This window comes from Fragaria vesca, linkage group LG5, assembly GCF_000184155.1.
Source record: "Fragaria vesca subsp. vesca linkage group LG5, FraVesHawaii_1.0, whole genome shotgun sequence".
NCBI classification, from domain to species: domain Eukaryota; kingdom Viridiplantae; phylum Streptophyta; class Magnoliopsida; order Rosales; family Rosaceae; genus Fragaria; species Fragaria vesca.
Genome location: NC_020495.1, coordinates 16882330 through 16900417, shown reverse-complemented (window position 1 = coordinate 16900417; position 18088 = coordinate 16882330). Strand labels below are relative to the sequence as shown.

At 37.6% G+C, this 18088-nt stretch overlaps 4 protein-coding genes across 4 annotated transcripts; 2 read left to right on the top strand and 2 right to left on the bottom strand.

Moving 5' to 3' along the window:
* Positions 1-304: 304 nt before the first annotated feature.
* On the top strand, positions 305-4681 carry LOC101297150 (U3 small nucleolar RNA-associated protein 6 homolog). Its single transcript, XM_004299928.1, has 7 exons — positions 305-445; positions 1302-1774; positions 2010-2666; positions 2843-3292; positions 3404-3576; positions 3735-3918; positions 4380-4681. Exons 2-7 carry the CDS (start codon positions 1361-1363, stop codon positions 4467-4469), a joined length of 1968 nt encoding a protein of 655 aa, XP_004299976.1. The 5' UTR covers positions 305-445; positions 1302-1360; the 3' UTR covers positions 4470-4681.
* Positions 4682-5696: 1015 nt separating this feature from the next.
* Positions 5697-6224, top strand: LOC101296111 (lachrymatory-factor synthase-like). The gene has a single exon (XM_004301485.1). The coding sequence runs from the start codon at positions 5697-5699 to the stop codon at positions 6222-6224; it is 528 nt and encodes a 175-aa protein (XP_004301533.1).
* A 207-nt stretch (positions 6225-6431) lies between these two features.
* LOC101296866 lies at positions 6432-14582 on the bottom strand. The gene is made up of 9 exons (XM_004299927.1): positions 14142-14582; positions 13935-14026; positions 13701-13808; positions 12908-13014; positions 12630-12685; positions 11047-11215; positions 9946-10029; positions 7888-8169; positions 6432-7472 (listed from the first exon to the last, which is right to left on the bottom strand). Exons 1-9 carry the CDS (start codon positions 14310-14312, stop codon positions 6586-6588), a joined length of 1956 nt encoding a protein of 651 aa, XP_004299975.1. The 5' UTR covers positions 14313-14582; the 3' UTR covers positions 6432-6585.
* A 1794-nt stretch (positions 14583-16376) lies between these two features.
* On the bottom strand, positions 16377-16973 carry LOC101295821. The gene has a single exon (XM_004301484.1). It carries the CDS (start codon positions 16971-16973, stop codon positions 16473-16475), a length of 501 nt encoding a protein of 166 aa, XP_004301532.1. The 3' UTR covers positions 16377-16472.
* Positions 16974-18088: the final 1115 nt, after the last annotated feature.

The window sequence follows — 18088 nt, the reverse complement described above, 5'->3', positions numbered from 1 at the left end:
TTTTTTTTAATAAATGATGTATATTTTGGCCATTTAGTTTACCTATAAAATCTTAATAGAAACATAAAACAATAGAGGTGTGTATTAAGAGATTAAGGTGTGTATTTAAAATTTCTCTATTATTTTTTCTAACAACAAACTCATAAAAAGTTTAAAAATAAGCTCGCGAAAGAATATTAATAATTAAATATAAGAAGCAAGATACCAATTACAAATTCGCATACTCAACTCCTCGCCACTAGTCGTGTCTGGGTGACCATATGCAAATGGCATCTATTTATTTATTAATTCAATTTCAATTTAGATAGGGGTAAAATCGGCAGTACAGAAAAAGGATTATAGTTGGGGAAGTGCTAAAGCCCTGAGCTTAAACCCTTGTGCCGCTTTCTTTGTCGACTTGGGAGCTTTCTGAACCTGCAGATTCTTCTTCCGCAGATAACCTAAGGTATGTTGTTTCGTCAACCCTATCTTTCACTTGGGTTCTTCTTATTCTTCTTCACTTTATGGCTTCTTGAATCTTTTGACTGATATTCAATTGGGTAAACGGTTGTGGGTGTTCACCCAATGCTTTATAGGTTCGATTTTCAATCTTAATAACCTTGGTTTAGGGCTTTGAGCAGATAAATGGAACTGGGTTTTAAGCAGTTTCATTTAGTTATAATCAATCTGTTCAACAAAAGTGTTGCTGGGTTTCTTGAAGCTCGTATGATTGTACATTAGGTCCACCAAAACTAGTTTATTTTGAGGGGAATTTCAGTTCTTGCGGTGAAGACATATATCTGTGCAAATGCTGCATCCCATGGAGTTTAACATATCAGTTTTGGCTTTCTGAATTTTTGTTATTTGGCTTTTACATGGCATGGATGTTTTTTGTTTTTGTTTTTTTTGTTATGTTGAGATGGAATGTTTTAGTTTTTGGTAGACTCTTCTTTTACTTCTACCGAAACAATAGAAAGGTGTGCAATCAATCTTTGCTTTGGTGCTAGAAATGAGTAGTATCAAGTATTATTCATTCTCTCATTTGTCAAAACCTGTGATGGATCTGTTTCTAGTATCAATTGCCTTTCTGTTTGAAATAGTTAATTTTCAAATGCTTTCATGTCTGTGGCCATTACTGTGAGCGGTGCATCTGTACAGTGAAGATTTATCGAGTTTTTTTAGGCAATGAATTTTATTTTCGTAGATAAGTTTGTGTTTAGGGTATTGAGGTTAATGAGCTGGTACAGGGTTGTGGCTTATGGTTTTTCTGAATGGATAGTTTTCTCAAAGGTAATTGTGACGGTGTTAAATTTAATATTCAGATTGCATCGGATCCTTATCCTCATTCTGGTCTGGTCCATTCACCAAACCACAATAAAGAATGGCTGACGTAGTCCAGTATCGACTTGAGCGTATGACCAATGAGCTCAATGATCTCGAGCAACGTGGAATTTTTACGCGCAGAGAGATATCTGAGATTGTCAAGAAGCGTACCAAGTTTGAGTACCGGCTCAAACGTCCGAGCCCACTCAAGCAGGATTACCTTTCCTATATTGACTATGAGACTCAGCTTGACTCACTCCGTCGGCTCAGAAAAAAATCAGTGACGCGTGAGCTGCAAAAGCAGGGCCTCAAGACCACTAAGAAGATGAAGAAGTCAGTTTCAGACTTTGCCGGAATCATGAGGATTCTTGATATTTATAGGCTTGCAGTCATGAGGTTTAAGGGAGATATTGAACTGTGGTTTCGGTACCTTGAGTTTTGTCGACAAAAAAGGAATGGTAGAATGAAGAAGGTAATACTCACACCCTTAAAATTGGTTCCTGTTTCTTAGCTATGGTGTTAATTTAAGTCTACGCTTCATTACTGCATTCTAAGAACAAGTGAATTGCATTTGGTGCTGATTGCACTCTCCTATTACAATTTATAATCAAATACATATAACCGTGTTTCAGATATATTTTTTATCTGTTGCATTAGATTTACTTTGGAAAGTTGGAAATTGCTGAAGGAGGAATGTCTTTCTGCAGGTCCTGGCTGATGTAATCAAATTTCACCCAAAGGTCCCCGGTGTCTGGATTTATGCTGCAGCTTGGGAATTTGACCATAACTTGAATGTTGAAGCTGCCCGTGCTATCATGCAGAACGGGTTAAGAGTTTGCACAACATCAGAAGACCTCTGGATAGAGTATCTTCGAATGGAACTCACATTCCTCAATAAATTAAAGGCTCGGAAGGTTGCGCTTGGAGAGGATGAGGGTACTTTTACCCGTGATCAGATAAGTTCGGATAAGAAACAGTGGAGAGATGAAAACAAAGACTTATTCATGTCCCTCAATGACAAAGGAGAAAATAATGAAGGGTCTGATGACGAAAATGAAAAGTCAATCAAGAAAATTAGTAAGTTTCAAGAGCAAGGTTTTAGCATAATAAGAACCATATACGCTGGAGCAGTAGAAGCTCTTCCCTCTAGTTTTAGTCTGAGAAAACGTTTTTTGGAGATCCTGGAAGCTACTGACTTGGTTAATTCGGAAGAAATACATAGGGAAATACTAAGTGATATGAAGAGAGACTTCTCAACAGAACCAGGGTATTGGGATTGGCTTGCAAGACTCGAATATAATCCTGGAAGGAAGGAATATATCAGTGAAGAAGGCGCACTTTCTCAGATAGAAAAAGCAATTCAGGTATAGATGCATTTAAACTGCTTACTATCTAAACTAGCAACTTCATTTATATAGTCTCTTAGAAGAATAAAAACCTTCATTTATGTGGTGTCTGACATGTATCTGACATAAACTTATGCATTGTTGATCATATTTGACTTATGTGCGTATAATTGTTTGATGAAATCCTTGGACAGTTTTATGAGGAGGCTATAGAAGTTTTACCTACAGCTACGATGCTAAACCAGTATGCGAAATTTTTGAATGGTGTTGTCACTCTTCCAAAGTTAGAAAACAAGCCTTCTGGGATATCTACTCCATCTGACAGTTATATTCCTCTTCTTTTGAGGGCTTACGAAAAGGTTAAAACAATGGGCTATATTGAGGAGGATCTTGCTTGTCAGCATATTTCATTTCTTTTGCAACTTGGAAGACTAGAGGAAGCCCGAAAACTGGCAGATAATCTTTGTTCTGGGATATTTTCAAATTCAGTGAAGTTATGGCAGTTAAGAATCTCTATCGGCATCAGACACTTAACAAGGGATTCCATGTCGCCGAGTAAAGCTGAGCTACTATCCATCTATGAACTTTTTCAAGATGTTTTGACAAGAGTGCCCATTTCAGAAGCTGAGAGCCTGTGGTTAATGGTATGGTCGCTATACCTTTCAACTTTTCTCTATCTCGTGTACTCTGATTATATGACTACACATAAATAACATTTTGTTGCAGAAAATTTTAACATGTCTTTGATATTACAGGCCCTTAAATTCTTTGCAAATCAAAAGCATTATTTTGGCAAGTTGGTGGAGATTTCTATCAGATCATTGACAAAAGATGGCGGCAGTGAACATGGATTTTCCCTCTCTGCTGCTATTGTGAATTTTGTTCTTCAAAAAGATGGACTTTCACATGCTAGAGAGATGTATAAACGGTAGGTCATTTCATTATGAGCTAGATTCTATACCCCCAGTGATTCATTAGAAGGTTAACTTATAGTTCAACCAGAATTGTATGGTGCATTGTTTAGGGTTTATTAGCTTATGCGGTTGTCATTGAGACATTTCTGCTTCTGTTATGTTTCAATTGCAGCTTCATTGCTTTACCACACCCTGGGCTTGCTCTTTCTAGAGCATGCATTGAATTGGAATCAAACCTTGCATCCATTGGGGATAGAGATAGCCTTGTCCATGCGAGGAAATTATATGAATCTGCACTTCAAACGTATGACCAAGATTTGAGCTTATGGCGAGATTACTATCTGATGGAGACTAAGGTAAGCTTTCTCTAGCATTTTCCAAGCATCTAAAGAACTACAAATTTCCATTTTCAACAACAATTGTATCTTTCCAATTTTCAGTTGTCTGGTAGTTTAACATTGATTAAATAGATGTATTGTTGTACTTACACTCTTATACCACTTTCACTGTTGGGCAACTTTGTTTTTAGTGTACCATTTCTGTGCTACTTTGTTCAGTAGTGGTCATACCATTTTTTGTGCCACTTTGTTCAATATTGCCATTTTTTTTGCTACTTCGATAACACTAGATGTTCATTATCCTTTTCCTAATCTTATTTCTTATTGTAACAACTTGCTACCCAAACTAATTGATTAAATTAATCCTCACAGCTACAAGTAAAATTCCTGCTGCTACAGTTGTTTGCCATCATGTTATGTTTTTTCATTTTTATTTATCAAGTAATTTAGTACCTGATGTAATTCCATTACTTGTACAGATGGGAACATCAGAAACAGCTTTTGCTGTACATTGGAAAGCACGCAAGATTCTAAAAGACACAACCGCTCTTGTTACACCAGATTTGTAATCGCCATGTGAAATGCTATTCAGTTTTGACCTCGTGTTTTAGATTAAAGGAAATTGAGTAATAGTTATAAATTCTGTTTTGTTTTTCTTTCGGTCTTGTTTTTCTTTCATTAATAATAAACATATTGGACAATTGTGGACAATTGCTTGGGACATTTTTGCGCCAAGAGTTGCTGGATTTGCTTGAAATACTAATGCCACAGTTTGCTGAAATCCAGATCCACCCTAAACCATAAGCTTCTTGATACCTTTCTCCTGTTCTGACCTGTTATTATGGAAGAACCACCCCCAAATCTAGCTTGCGCATCATCATCAATAATCCAACTTCGTATATGACTCCGGATCAAACAACTGGCTACTATTGCCCTCCCTTTTGATCTTGAGCCATGTTTCTGCATCTCTTAGCTCCGCTTTTGATGCCTTTTCCATATCTTTGATGGGCAATTTGAACTTCATTCTCCATTGCCATTGGTTATTCACACGACCAATTTCGACACCATCTGACCTATTGATAGCTCTAAATCTCTATTCACCAGGTCGTGCTGTCTAAACTCCAAAATAACACTATTTTTAGTCATAAATATATCTAGTGTGGAAGGTTTTAGTGTTTATTATTTATCGAGTTTCCAAGGCTAGGTGATACATGTATTATATGTAACTTTTGGCAGATTTTACTCTAAAAACGAACTTCACCAACTAAAACCTTATTGAAGCTCATTCTGACTAACATGAATAGAAGACCTACCTCCCACCAAAGTCAGAGTGAGGCATAGGTGAAGGGATACTGGCATGAAAAACCTCTCAAGACAAACATAGTCTAAGATTCTTGGCTAGAGTTAAGAACCTTATCACTCGATTGAGTACATGAACCGCCTGAAATATAAACAATACAGCTTTCTCTTTTACATGTCATATTATCATACTAAATTCTATGATTCACATTTGCATCCAAAAGGGAAGAAACAAAAATGAAAACAGAACAGACAATCATAAAAAATAAAAAATAAAAAAATAAAAATAAAAAAAGGACAATGGATTAGATTAGCTTTGGCATTTTTCTCAAGGTTACAAAATATTGTGGCGGCCATATGCCACCAAAGACAAGGCTGAAGTGGCTAGGTTGACTTGGTGATGTGCGTCCACGTTTTTAATTCAACCGACATAATATATATGAACCATGAAAGCTTGTTCATTTGTATCACTTGCTCAATATCTTTGTTTCTTTGTCATGGCAAAAGAAGAACCTATACAACCAAAATGGGAAAGCCGAGCTTCTGCCGAGCTCAAAGGCTCAAAAGCACAAGATGTTTGGCCTCTCGTGGCCGACTTCTGCAACATAGACAAGTGGTTCCCCAACCTCCACACTTGTTACCAAGTCGAAGGAGTTTCCGGCCAACCTGGTCTTGTTCGGTACTGCGAAATGGGGAGAGACGAGACTACCTTGTGGGCAAAAGAGAAGCTACTCATGATCGATCCAACCAACCAATCTATCACCTACGAAGTCGGTGACAACAACTTGGGTCTCAAGTCATATGTTGCAACAATGCAAGTAGTCCCCATCAACAACAACAATGGATGCAAGATCGTGTGGTCGTATAGTTGTAATCCGATTGAGGGCTCGAGCTTGGAAGAATTCCAATCCTTCGTTGAGTATTCCCTCCAAGGGATAGCAAACAAGATGGAGCTTGCTCTTGTGTCTAATACCACAACTAGCATGGGTGATGAACCTCGACCTTCATGTAATAGTAGTAACTAGTATTCTCAGTTAATGAACATATTTCATTAAGAAAAAGAATAGTAGCAGACAAGTAGTGTATTTTCTCTATGACCATATAATAGAGGTGGTTTGGTTATTTTTTTCGATTTTACACTTTTACATTTTTTTCTGATAATTTTATTATGTAAGAGTATTATGGGCGCTTCAATATTTGGTGAAGCACTTGCACATTGGAGACTCTCCATTGATCCTAGTAGAGATGATAACATTGGACTTGTATTACAAATCCCCCAGTTTTCTCATTTTGAAATTTAACTTGCCCAAAACTGATTAATGAAACTCAGATTCGCAGCTCAAACTGCGATTAGTACTATTCTAGCATGAATATGGTGTTGCTAAATCAAACTAATATCCTCACAGCAGACTTGATGGCAAGTATTTCTTCCTCCCCAACTTTCTTCCAGACACCACCAATCATGAGATGGCCACAGACATCTTCTGAGGACATGGCATTGACCTCTTCTGAGGACAAAACATCTTCCATGTCTGATACATAATCATCTACCACTGTCCCCCTCATCTTTTTAGCACATGGGTTATCGAATAGCTGCATATCGGAATTAGCTCGTTTCTTGCCAGTACACGAGTTCAGTTCCCACTTCTCGTTTTCTCCAGGTACTTCAGGATCCTGTTCAGATGCACCATTATAGTCCAGAATAGGCAGGCTGCCGGAATGCCCAACAGCACAAGGCAACATTCCAATAGGGCACCGGGTCCATGATTTTGCCATAACCCATCTTTTAGAACTTCCAACATCAGCATCTCTTGTTCCCTTCACTGCTTCGCGCTTCATTTGGTGACGTTTAATCAACTCTAGCTTCTTTGCTGCTTGACTTATAGATTTTTCTTGCTGGACAAATATACTATTTGAACTTGCAAGACAAGTGTTTTCTTTAGCAGCATCCAAATTTGATGAAACTAAGAAAGAGAGTTTATTGAGTTTTTGCACTAGGTACTCGTCTCCTGTAAGCTTTGCAAGATGGAGGGCAGACTTCATGAGATGGTTATTAGCAGAAGCTGATACAAGAAGACATTTACGCAGGACATCCATCAGAACTGCTTTCGAGATAGTTTTTTCCGCTGAAGAAACTTTAACCTCGTCAGCAGAATCTTCTTCAGGAGGCTTTAATCCTTTGAAACTTCTAACAAGCCATGTAAACAGAGAAGAGAGATGTTCAACTTGGTATATCTTTGCCCCACAGTCTGATGATGTGTTCAAGCCTCTTCCTAAAACAAAATCAAAAACAGCAACTAATATGAGGAGAAGTAAACATAACATGTGAAATCAACATAAGCAATTACGCGGAGCACACAACTAGGTTTGTCTAGCTATACCCTCACAATGTTGAACACAAGTCAAATCACACGGTTAAGATGAAAACTACTACTTCAAGTTGGAAACTATACACAATAGACGAACATTATGAATACATATGCAGTGCTCATTCCATGCATACCCAAAACTTATATTCAGACTTGGAACTCAGACTCTACGATCATTAACTATCACTTAAGCCGCCCAGTATCAAAAGGCATCCCAGTTTTAGTCAAGTGAATATAAAATACATGTACTCACCATAGATTTACCAGTATCTATCTGATAACAGAGAAAAAAATTCAAAGAAACAGGAAAAGTGATTACCCATCATTTCTTCCTGAGTCTCAATCATATCAAGAACTGCATTAAGAAGAGCTAGACGTAACTCTGGTTTCTTATTGGAAAATTTTGTTATCACAAGCTTCCACTCATTCAATGACGTATATATGCTTGGGTCCTTTCGGGTGTTTTCTGGAAGGTCCAATGAATCTGAAGAACTCTTAGTGTTCAACAAAAGCTCCAACAGTACAGATACAACTTCTGACGAGAAAGACGAATACAACCCAACAAGACCTTTCACTATCTTGGTAACATCTTTTTTATAACCTGAAATGTAAACTGCATCCCTTAACAACCATACATATAAAACATGCAAAAAGTTAAAGAGATAATCAAAAGAACCAGCTTTTAAAAAAAGACAGCCTCTAATTATGGGAAACATGAAGATGGCAGTGAGTAAAGTATCTTATAAAAGACTAAGTAACTTACTCTGAAACATACTTTTAAAGAATCAAATCACAGATACATAGAATGCATGCAAGTATTTAAAGATGTCAATCTTAGCGGGAAGACCAGGTTCCTTCCAAACCAAGGTCTAATTGCCTGTAGAAATAAACACATCAAACACAACCTTTCAAACATTCTAACTAAGTTATGACTGACAGCAACAGTGAAAGACCAAGTCCTCTCTGTTCAAAAGGCACAGAAAAGAAATCCAGTTCTGAGCATATTAATAAAGTAAGTGTGCCCTCACAATTCTAGTAATGACTAAAGACAAAAGGTGGCAAAAGATTGCAGGAAATAAGACATTATGTTTTGACTAAAACAGGAAAAGGGAGGGGTTTGGGGTAAATAGGTACTGCTGCATTTGTTCTATTGTTTTTGAAAGTATGCACTCCAACAATTACTATCAGTGACAAAACACATTACTTTGCATAAGAGAGCTTATAAGAGTCTCCAATTGGTTTTGAACTGGTGAATAGTGGTTAACTCCCTATGTGAGACTCAATGGCCACAAATGCTTCTCACCATCCAGTTTGGGTGATGTTTGGCTTGAGCCCACCACACTGAAGGCAGACATGGTCGATTGGTATCCCCCTTTGGAAAAACAAGACTTTGCATAATAGAGCTTATAAGGGTCTTGGTGTCATTAATCAGTTTTGGATTAGATACCCACAGTAATATAGACAACCAAATCCTTGTTTTCACAACATAAATGATTGTATCATTACTTAATACTAGCATTTTTATCAAAGTAAGAACATACAATAGATTTCCACTCGGTAAAACCAAAATTAACTGTGATTGACTATTCGTCCACCCTGGAACTACTTAAAGCCGTGACAATATTCCATCCAAGCATGATATCTTCTCCAATAAACATGTTATTCTCACTATAGTAGAACCAAGAGCTAAGCCTAGAACGTTTCAACATAAGGTTGAGTGGTCAACACCAGACAGGTTTTGAAAGGGCCCCAACCTACAGTCAATGATACAGTTTAGAAGGAACATAAAATATTGGGTTTTTGTGATTGTTGGCCTCTGAGGTATTAATGATTCCAAATGGAAAACCCACACAACGTTGCTAAGCATTCTGGTTGACACATTTGTGAGATGTAACTGGTTTAACACGGATTAAGATAGAATGCTCACCAGAATCACATAAAATTGTATGAATTTATGATTCATTGTACATGATAGTTTTAGCAAACTAATCAAATATTACAAGCCTGCAGATTCAACTATAGGACAAAACATTTCCGATTAATTCCAAACAATAGCTGGATTTCAGTCCATATCATTCTCAAAACTATTTTAGTCCAATTACATAGACAACATAAGAGAAAGTTGTAATATTTCCAGCTTTTAGTTACGGAGATAGAATGAATCACAAGGAAAAAAAAGAAAAAAAGTAACTACAGTACTCTACAAGCAAACCTTCACTCCAGGTCTCATTTTACTTACTTTTCTTTCTTTCTTATTTTATGACCAAATGGCAACACGTTTTTGAACTAAGAGTTAGTGTGCACTAAGGAGATGACCACCATCTCAACATGAAATCAATAAAGTGAGTGAATCAATAAAGTGAGTGATTGCTCTTACATCTAGATTTTGATGAACAGGTCTCACCAGCCATTATTGAGAAAAATGTACTACGCCCACAAAGCCATTTACCATGTCTGCCACCTATAGAAAAAGCGAAATTCGACACAATAAAAAGCACTATAAAACAATAGTAAATATCATAAAACTACACATTAACATGTAATCCCCACTTTTACAGAACTTCTGCCCGTGACATTAATGCTTATATGGCTTTTCATGCATACAACCTTTTCATAGGCAAGTTGTAATGCAAATTCTAGGCCGTGGCAAAAGACAGTTGTTTTCTCATATCAAAAAGTGACTCTTTGCATCACAGAAGTTTTAACTCTTATGATTCCATTACTTAAGCTAAGTACATGATGTCAATTTGCATCATCCTAATCTGAAGCACCAACTCCATACTTTGGTGGAGTGTCGAGTGTCAGATACCTGCCAGCACAGCCCAACTCAGTGAGCCGCAATACATGGCAGTCATAATATGTGTACAGGGCTGTGAGAGAGCCTATATGGCATGCACAACACAAACATCAATTGGTATAGTACAACTAATTTAGAGTCAGCTTAGCTGGCATAACTATATAAATAGCAATATAAGAATTCATGCCTTTTTTGAGTTTTTCAGTCCCTAGTTTGCTGACTAAAAAAAAAAAAGGCAAGTTATGTTCCGTTCTCATAAACCATAAAGAATGAATATTCTCCAAAATGTAACAAACCAAGGAACATTCTGAGCATGCATTTAAGCAATTTGGAAACACAGCTCCTTGACTCTAAGAATAGATACATGCCGTGCTTTTGTCTGTTTGCACAGAATAACTAAAAATATAGTTCACATAGTTTGATACAAGGTAAAGTGAAATTTTAAAAGGTCAGACAAACAACAAATACTGCTAGAAATCAAGTGCTAAGGTCCCGACAAGTATATTTCTCATTTTCATGAAACCATTGTGGCCTCATTTTAGCAAGAAAAGTTTTGTCATTGGTGCAACAGCAAATTGCACTCTGTGCAAAATATATCTTGTAAAGCATTAGAAGGATATATATACTCCAGTCAAAATTTAGGCAGTATGAACAAACTTGCAGAAGAAAAGATCATCGTACCATGTTTTTCTTTGACTTGAGAAGATCGCGTCATTTTAGCTCTCAAGCAGAAAGCCAATTCATGAAACTTTGACTTTATTTCATTTCTGATGTTAGCATTTCCAGTACCTTGGAATGGAATTGCATTCTTCTGAGGTTCCCAATAATAATACTTCAACCAATCAAGGGCCTGCAAGCACCAACAATAGACATAGTTTCAATTCCCGAACTCAAACCAAATCAATGCATTCCAAATTTACATCAAGTTTTAAGTTAACAGAAGAAAAAATTTTGTCATTATTGCTAGGGGAAGCTGGTAAGATGAATGAACATGAAATTGTGGTTGTGGAACTATGCAAGGATAACTGTTTAGGCTTATCTTTAAAAATAATAATATTCAATAGGTAAAAGTTTGGTAATGTTCATGAATTCAGAAGGCAAATATATTATATTTATAAAAAGAATATCTGGAACTATGTTAAGAGACCTAACTTTATAAAAATACAGTACAAGTATAAATTTCCTATGTAAGATTTGAATGCTCTACCCCACACAGTGGAAAACAGATATATTTAAATCAACAATATTATATTTCAGAGCAGAACTACATATTGTGATCAGGAAATGAGAAGGGAAGAGAGGTAACATTTTCCCTTCTAAAATTTGAGATTCATCGTTAAGGAAAGTCCAAAACCAGGTAAGTCTTAGGTGAATGGGAAGGGAAGAGAGATAACATTTGCCCTTCCAAAAACTTGCAATTTCATTGTTAAAGAAAATCCAAAACCAGGAAAGTCCTTTTCTTTCACCTAAGGAAATGGGAAGGGATGAGAGATAACAAGTGCCCTTCCAAAAACATGTGATTCATTGTTAAGACAGGACAACAAATAAGACAATTTGTTCGTGTTGTATTGTTAATCTACTATGGCATAAATTATTTTTCACAAATTTATAGTGTCTGTCCTATGAGGATGTGAGCAATTGTCTCTCTCAAGATGGAATGGATATGTATAGCCAACTGTCATGAATCTATCACAACTTGGTAAATCACCCAGCAGTCTTGGTAGGATACCATTACATATAAGTATCTGTAAAGTAGATGTGTTGAGAGGAACTACAGTGCTACACCATTAGAGCATCTCCAACAGCTCTTGCATTAATTCTCTATTCTAGAGGAGGAAATCACAAAATCTCTAAAAGAAAAGGAGCTCAACTCCAACAGCTCTTTTATTCTATTGTACAAAATTAAATGTTTTTCTGTATAATTATGAATCTATATAATTATTATATATTTATTCAAATCAAACCCCAAAACTCATGTTAAATGTTGTAATTTTATGGACTTTTTTTGTTTTTTGAGGAGAGAGAATGAATTCTAAAAGGCAAGCAATAAATTTTAGAGATTTCTTCATGTATATACAAATTTTGAGAATTCTATAGATATAGAGGATCTGTTTCTCTCTCTTCCCACTTTTTGTAGAATAGAGGATGCTTTACATGAACTGTTGGAGCCAAAAAATAGTGTATTTCCTCTAAAATAAAGATAATTCTAGTTTTACATTAGTTGTTGGAGATGCTCTTATCTGTTTAAATTCAAAGCGGCATACCTTCATGGAAGCACTACGAACAACCTCAAGAGCGGGAAGTTCACGGTGAGATCCCTCTGGAAATCAAAGCAATGACAGAGATAAACAAGAAAATTTTAATCCACAATTCCACACTATCACAAGTGTTAAAAAGTTATGTGTAAATCCGACAAGAGTATGTAAAGGCTGATTTCTGATGGTTAATGTGGTTTATGCTACAGAAAAGCTGAAATGCCTAATAAGCTAACAATAGATAAATTATGGCTACTAATAAAAGTTGCTGAGATAGAATTGCTTACCATGACGAATATCAATTAGTGATCGTGGAATGCCAATTGCATCAGCAGCCTCAGCAATTGAAATCTCATTTTTCTTGCGTGTCTTCTCAACAACACAATTCACAAGCCTTCAGAAAAGGGAAAAATAGTGTGAAACAAATAGGTTTATCCATGCATGGAATCCATGTACACATTCCCAGCAATAGTCAACTAATACTTTGAGTAATAATTAGTCGATTTACAAATATAAAAATGAAGCCCAATTTTTTGAATGGCCAATGAATTACAAATGCATAAGGCTGTATGCTTGGCCATGTCAAATCTTAAACAAGAATATCCAAAAAGAGCTGCACTAAGACGTTACTTTAATTAGTTTCAGACACGCACTAGATCAAAATGAATTATATTAATAAATACTGCATATACATACAACATGTATTCAGAACTTCACCTTGAATTGAATGATACTTTCTTCAATTTTTTTTACTAGATTATATAACATCAATTAGTCTTTTCTTCAAAACGATTAGCACTCATTACCTCCCTAACATCATGTTGGAGCTTTTTCCAAGACCTATCAATTTCATTAGTAGTCTTTTTCTTCAGCACATATTTTATCGAGTAACAGGACTCCTGGATCGCTAAATTCTAATGTGAACAAGAAAAAGTGAGACTCAAAAGTTTCCCAACTCAAAAATTAATTTCGACTACTTCTTGACCAGGCATTCAACTCAATCCAATACACTACAAGATGATACAGGAGTAAACAAAAAACAAATGCAGAAACCAATAAATTATTGCAAGGGGAGCTCACCTCATGATAGTCATGCAATATAGCATGGCCAGCATTTCCTCAGAAAGTTCCGAATCAGTGCATTGATCTGCTCTGCAATTATCCACAGCATCATCTGAGTGGTCCTTTCTAAAATTCACAAAAGAAATCCACACATTCACATTAATTTTTGGTATACAAATGCAACCAATGTAAAACAAAACTTCACACCAACTAACCCAAACAAGAAAGAAAAAATACAAAGGTCGAAGGTACCTAAACTGAGGATCTTTTTGATGAATTTCGATAATGGAAGCAGTAACTTCGATAACAGCAGGAACACATCCTCTGCTTTTCCATGCCGATATCTGTAAAACAACATCCCAACCATATAATCATTCACTTGGAATCAAAATTAACTCCTTACATTTTTGTTCAAAAAATCAAAAGCTATTAAACAAGAGATAGGCAAAGGGAGGTTACTCTTCTCAAAGCGGAGGCGACGGAATCAGGTGAATCGGAAAAGAGAGCTTGGGAGACGAAGAGCCACTCGTCCCAGCTCAACCACGCCACCAGTTTGTGGCTGTAAGGAGACGAAGACGACGACGTTTCCACCGGGTCTTCTTCTTCCATAAACCCTAGAATCGATTCCATCGGAACACTACTCACTTCTCAAGGAGGCGCCGCGCCAAATACACGAGTCTCTCAAGGTTGAGTCTTTCGGGGTTTGACTCCAGTTTGTCTGTGTTTTCACTGTTTTGTTTTCTCTATAGGGTGTTTTTGTCTATTTATTTAGGGTCTTTCCGTTTGCTAACTCAGACCTAAATTCAAATTATAGGCCAACTAAATCAACAAATATTCATATGAATTTTGCATCTCTATCAGCACGGAGTCAAGACCCAAACCTATTTTAAGTTTTCTATCGTTGCTTAATCATGAATGGAATAAAACCCAAACATATTTTAATCATAACCCATGACACTAGCCCACACATGCTCACTTATTAATTATAGATTTTGGTCGTATTTAGTTGAGTCAAAATACGACACATTTTAGGTAAATCATATTTTAGCTCAACTTAGATAGTGAATTGTAGATTAAATTTTAGCTCAGCTTTGGTTACATAGCACACCCAATTTCACTCCAAGTCCATGAATGTACATGCCTTCATCAACAGCTCCTCTGACAGCACAACCTGAGACTACATATATATTCCCATTTCAAACTTTGAGTCCCTTTCCCGATCCCCACCTTGGCAAAATCAAATGAACATCTGATAAGATCTTTTCTGCACAAACACTCTCTCACAAAATACCCTTCAGAAAATGAGACCTAAAAACAAGACCACAAAATTCTGGAGTGTCTGAAAACGGTGGTACATCAGTCACCAGGAATCCACTATTCCCCATAGTCCTCAAAGGATGCAATACAGTACCACCACAAAGTTCTACATGAGGCAGCAGATAAAGAGGACATATATTATGTGGGAAAGCAACAGCGAGTCATTAGTTAGTTGTATAACGAGGGATACAAGAGCACTGATCATGTTGTTAACTGAGAATAAAAGATAGCAATCCATATTCATCAGCAAAATCAAGCTTATATTAAGATCAGACAATTATCATAAACTCTCTCTTATATATCAACAGTTGCTTGCTGAGATCATAACATGCATAATGAAGGTATTAATCACAAGAATAAAGTTAAACATTTGGATTGAAGACCATCAATTTCTTATAACGTTTCATGTACTTTGATGACCCGCATGATCAAATCAAACACATTGCTAATTGCTACATGGTCACAGTACTTCCCCACTAATACTCCCCTCAGAGTGATAACTTACTAAGTTACTATAGCCAGCACCATTAGTACTATTGTCAATCTGGTTTACCAAACACAAACTTTTAAGGAAGGATATTAATTGTTGCTGGAACAGATATGAATACAATGAACCAAGGGAAGGGTATTGTTGCTGTATCTATCAAATTGTTTCGTAAATAAAAGGGAATATTTTTCTGTTCCCTAAAACACTGCACCTTAAGCCCTAACTGGGTATGAGCCAGGATCAGGATAAGAGGTACTAGTATGGTTTTGAGAGAGTGCAAACTAAGTCAAAATCATCACACAAGCATTGCATCATATAATTTTCCTCCAGAATCATTATTGTTACTTTGTCAGCACCTCTACAAACAATTAGCTAAGGCCATAGCTAAAGCCAAAAGGGAATGATATAATATTTATGCTTACCTTGAAATTAGAGGATAATAAACTTTCAAAATCTTTCAACAATCTAACGGTGACCTGCCCCTCTCACCAACTCAATAAACAAAAAGAGAGCAAGCTCCAACAAATAGAGCTCATCATACAACAAAAATAAAAACCAGAATCGAAAGAAGACAAATTGAGAACAAACTTCAATTACCATTAATCATGATAAAAATTCCATTACATGATAAGAAACTGTTCTCGCCGCTAGAACAAAACCTAAGATTTCATCATCATCATCAACTACTGCATCACTGAAACAAACTGATGCTCTAGCTAGAAAAACCTTGTCCAAACATCTCATTGAAGCCCATGATCAAACACAATTAAAAACCATAGGTGCTTTCAAGGATGATACGAACCAACAATCCCTAACAAAAATAAAAAGCAATACCGAAAAGAAAGTAAATCAAGTTGGCTGCCACCCATGTACAATTAAGTCCCTAGCATCACTAAAACACCTTTTCCCCAAAAAAACACAAAAGGTATTGGATCGATTCAATTCAATTCAATCAGAACCCTAAAAAAACCTGAGAGAAGAATCTGTCAAGCCCTAGCTTCCTGCAACAGAGGAGAGAACGATGCGGAGGCGCCGGAAGCCGCCGCCGCCTTGCAAGAATCGAATCCCACCGCATCAGTCACCATCTTCAAGAACTCATCCAGCGACAACTTGCCAAACCTCCTCTCGTCCTTCTCCAGAAACCTCAGGATCTCCTTGAAAAACGAAACCTCGCAAGGCAAGACGAGGCCGCCGGTGGTTTCGAAGCCGAACTCCTCGGCGGTCTTCTCCAGCAAGTCGACGAAGACCGGGAGGTTGACGAACCGGGCCGGAATGACGAAGCGCCTCCGCACCGGTCCGACGTAGACGGCTAGGAACCCGGAGGGGGTGCGGCGGGCGGAGCCGGAGGAGGCGGAATCGTCGTCGTTGTAAAAAGAGAGAGCGGGGCGGAGGCGGAGGCTGGTGAGCTTCCAGCGGATCATGATTTGCTTGAGCCGCACTATCTGGCGGATCTTCTCCACCTTCTTCAACGCCTTGGCGGCCGCCATTGTTGGGAAGAGAGAGAGAGAGAGAGAGAGAGAGAGAGAGTGGAGTATTGGAATCAGGAGTCTGTGTGATGTGGAATAAGAGGAGTGTGCTGTGGATTGACAGATATGCCCTTCTCCGTGGATTTTGTTTAGTATTTCGTACCGGAGGGCGTCCTTTAAATTTTGAATTTTTGTACTGTATGGGAGTTTGGTCTTTTTCTTTTTATTTAATTGCTTTTAGTCGTTGTGGTTGGTTTGGGAGCCGGGACTAAAACTATCTATTTTAAAACGGTCAGTCTAAAACTATCTATTTTAAGGAATCGAATTTGTCAACCATCATAGTTTTGATAGTCATAAGACCAACAAGTAAGATGCTGTCATATTTAACAACTCACAATTATGAGTTAACTATGGTTACTTTAATTAATTAAGGGAAAATATCTTAATACCTAAATATTTGAAAACTAAAGCCTATTCCAATTAAAATCTTATCATTATGCCTATTCCAATGATTCTTGAGAAAAATACATTATTACCCTGTGTTTAATTAAATCAACACAGTTTTTATCTCTTTCTTCTTTTTCTCTCTCTCTCTTCCCGATCTCGTTCGTTCTCTCTCTCTCTCTCTCTCTCTCTCCACCAGATTTTACGCACGAGAGCATAGCCTACTAATGCGCCTTGGATCTCAACCTCGACAGCCTCCTCTCCCAGCGCTCCGACCTCGACAAGCACCTCTCCAGCCTCCAGAATTCCTCCCAGGTCCTCGAGATCGTCAAGTCCGACGCCGATCACGTCCTCTCCAACGTCGCCTCCACCTGCGACCTCGCCGACCACGTCAGCGCCAAGGTCCGCGAGCTCGACCTCGCATAGTCGCGCGTCAACTCCACGCTCCTCCGCCTGGACACCATCGTCGAGCGCACCAACTGCATCGACGGCGTCAAGCAGGCTCTCGACGCGCAAGACTACAAGTCCGCTGCCAAATTCGTCCAGAGGTTTATACAGATTGAATCTGAGTATCACGATTCGGGATCGGAGCAGAGGGACCAGCTCATGGAGTCGAAGAAGCTTCTGGAATCGATTGTGAAGAAGAAGCTCAGCGCCGCCGTGGACCAGAGAGACCATATGAATGTGTTGAG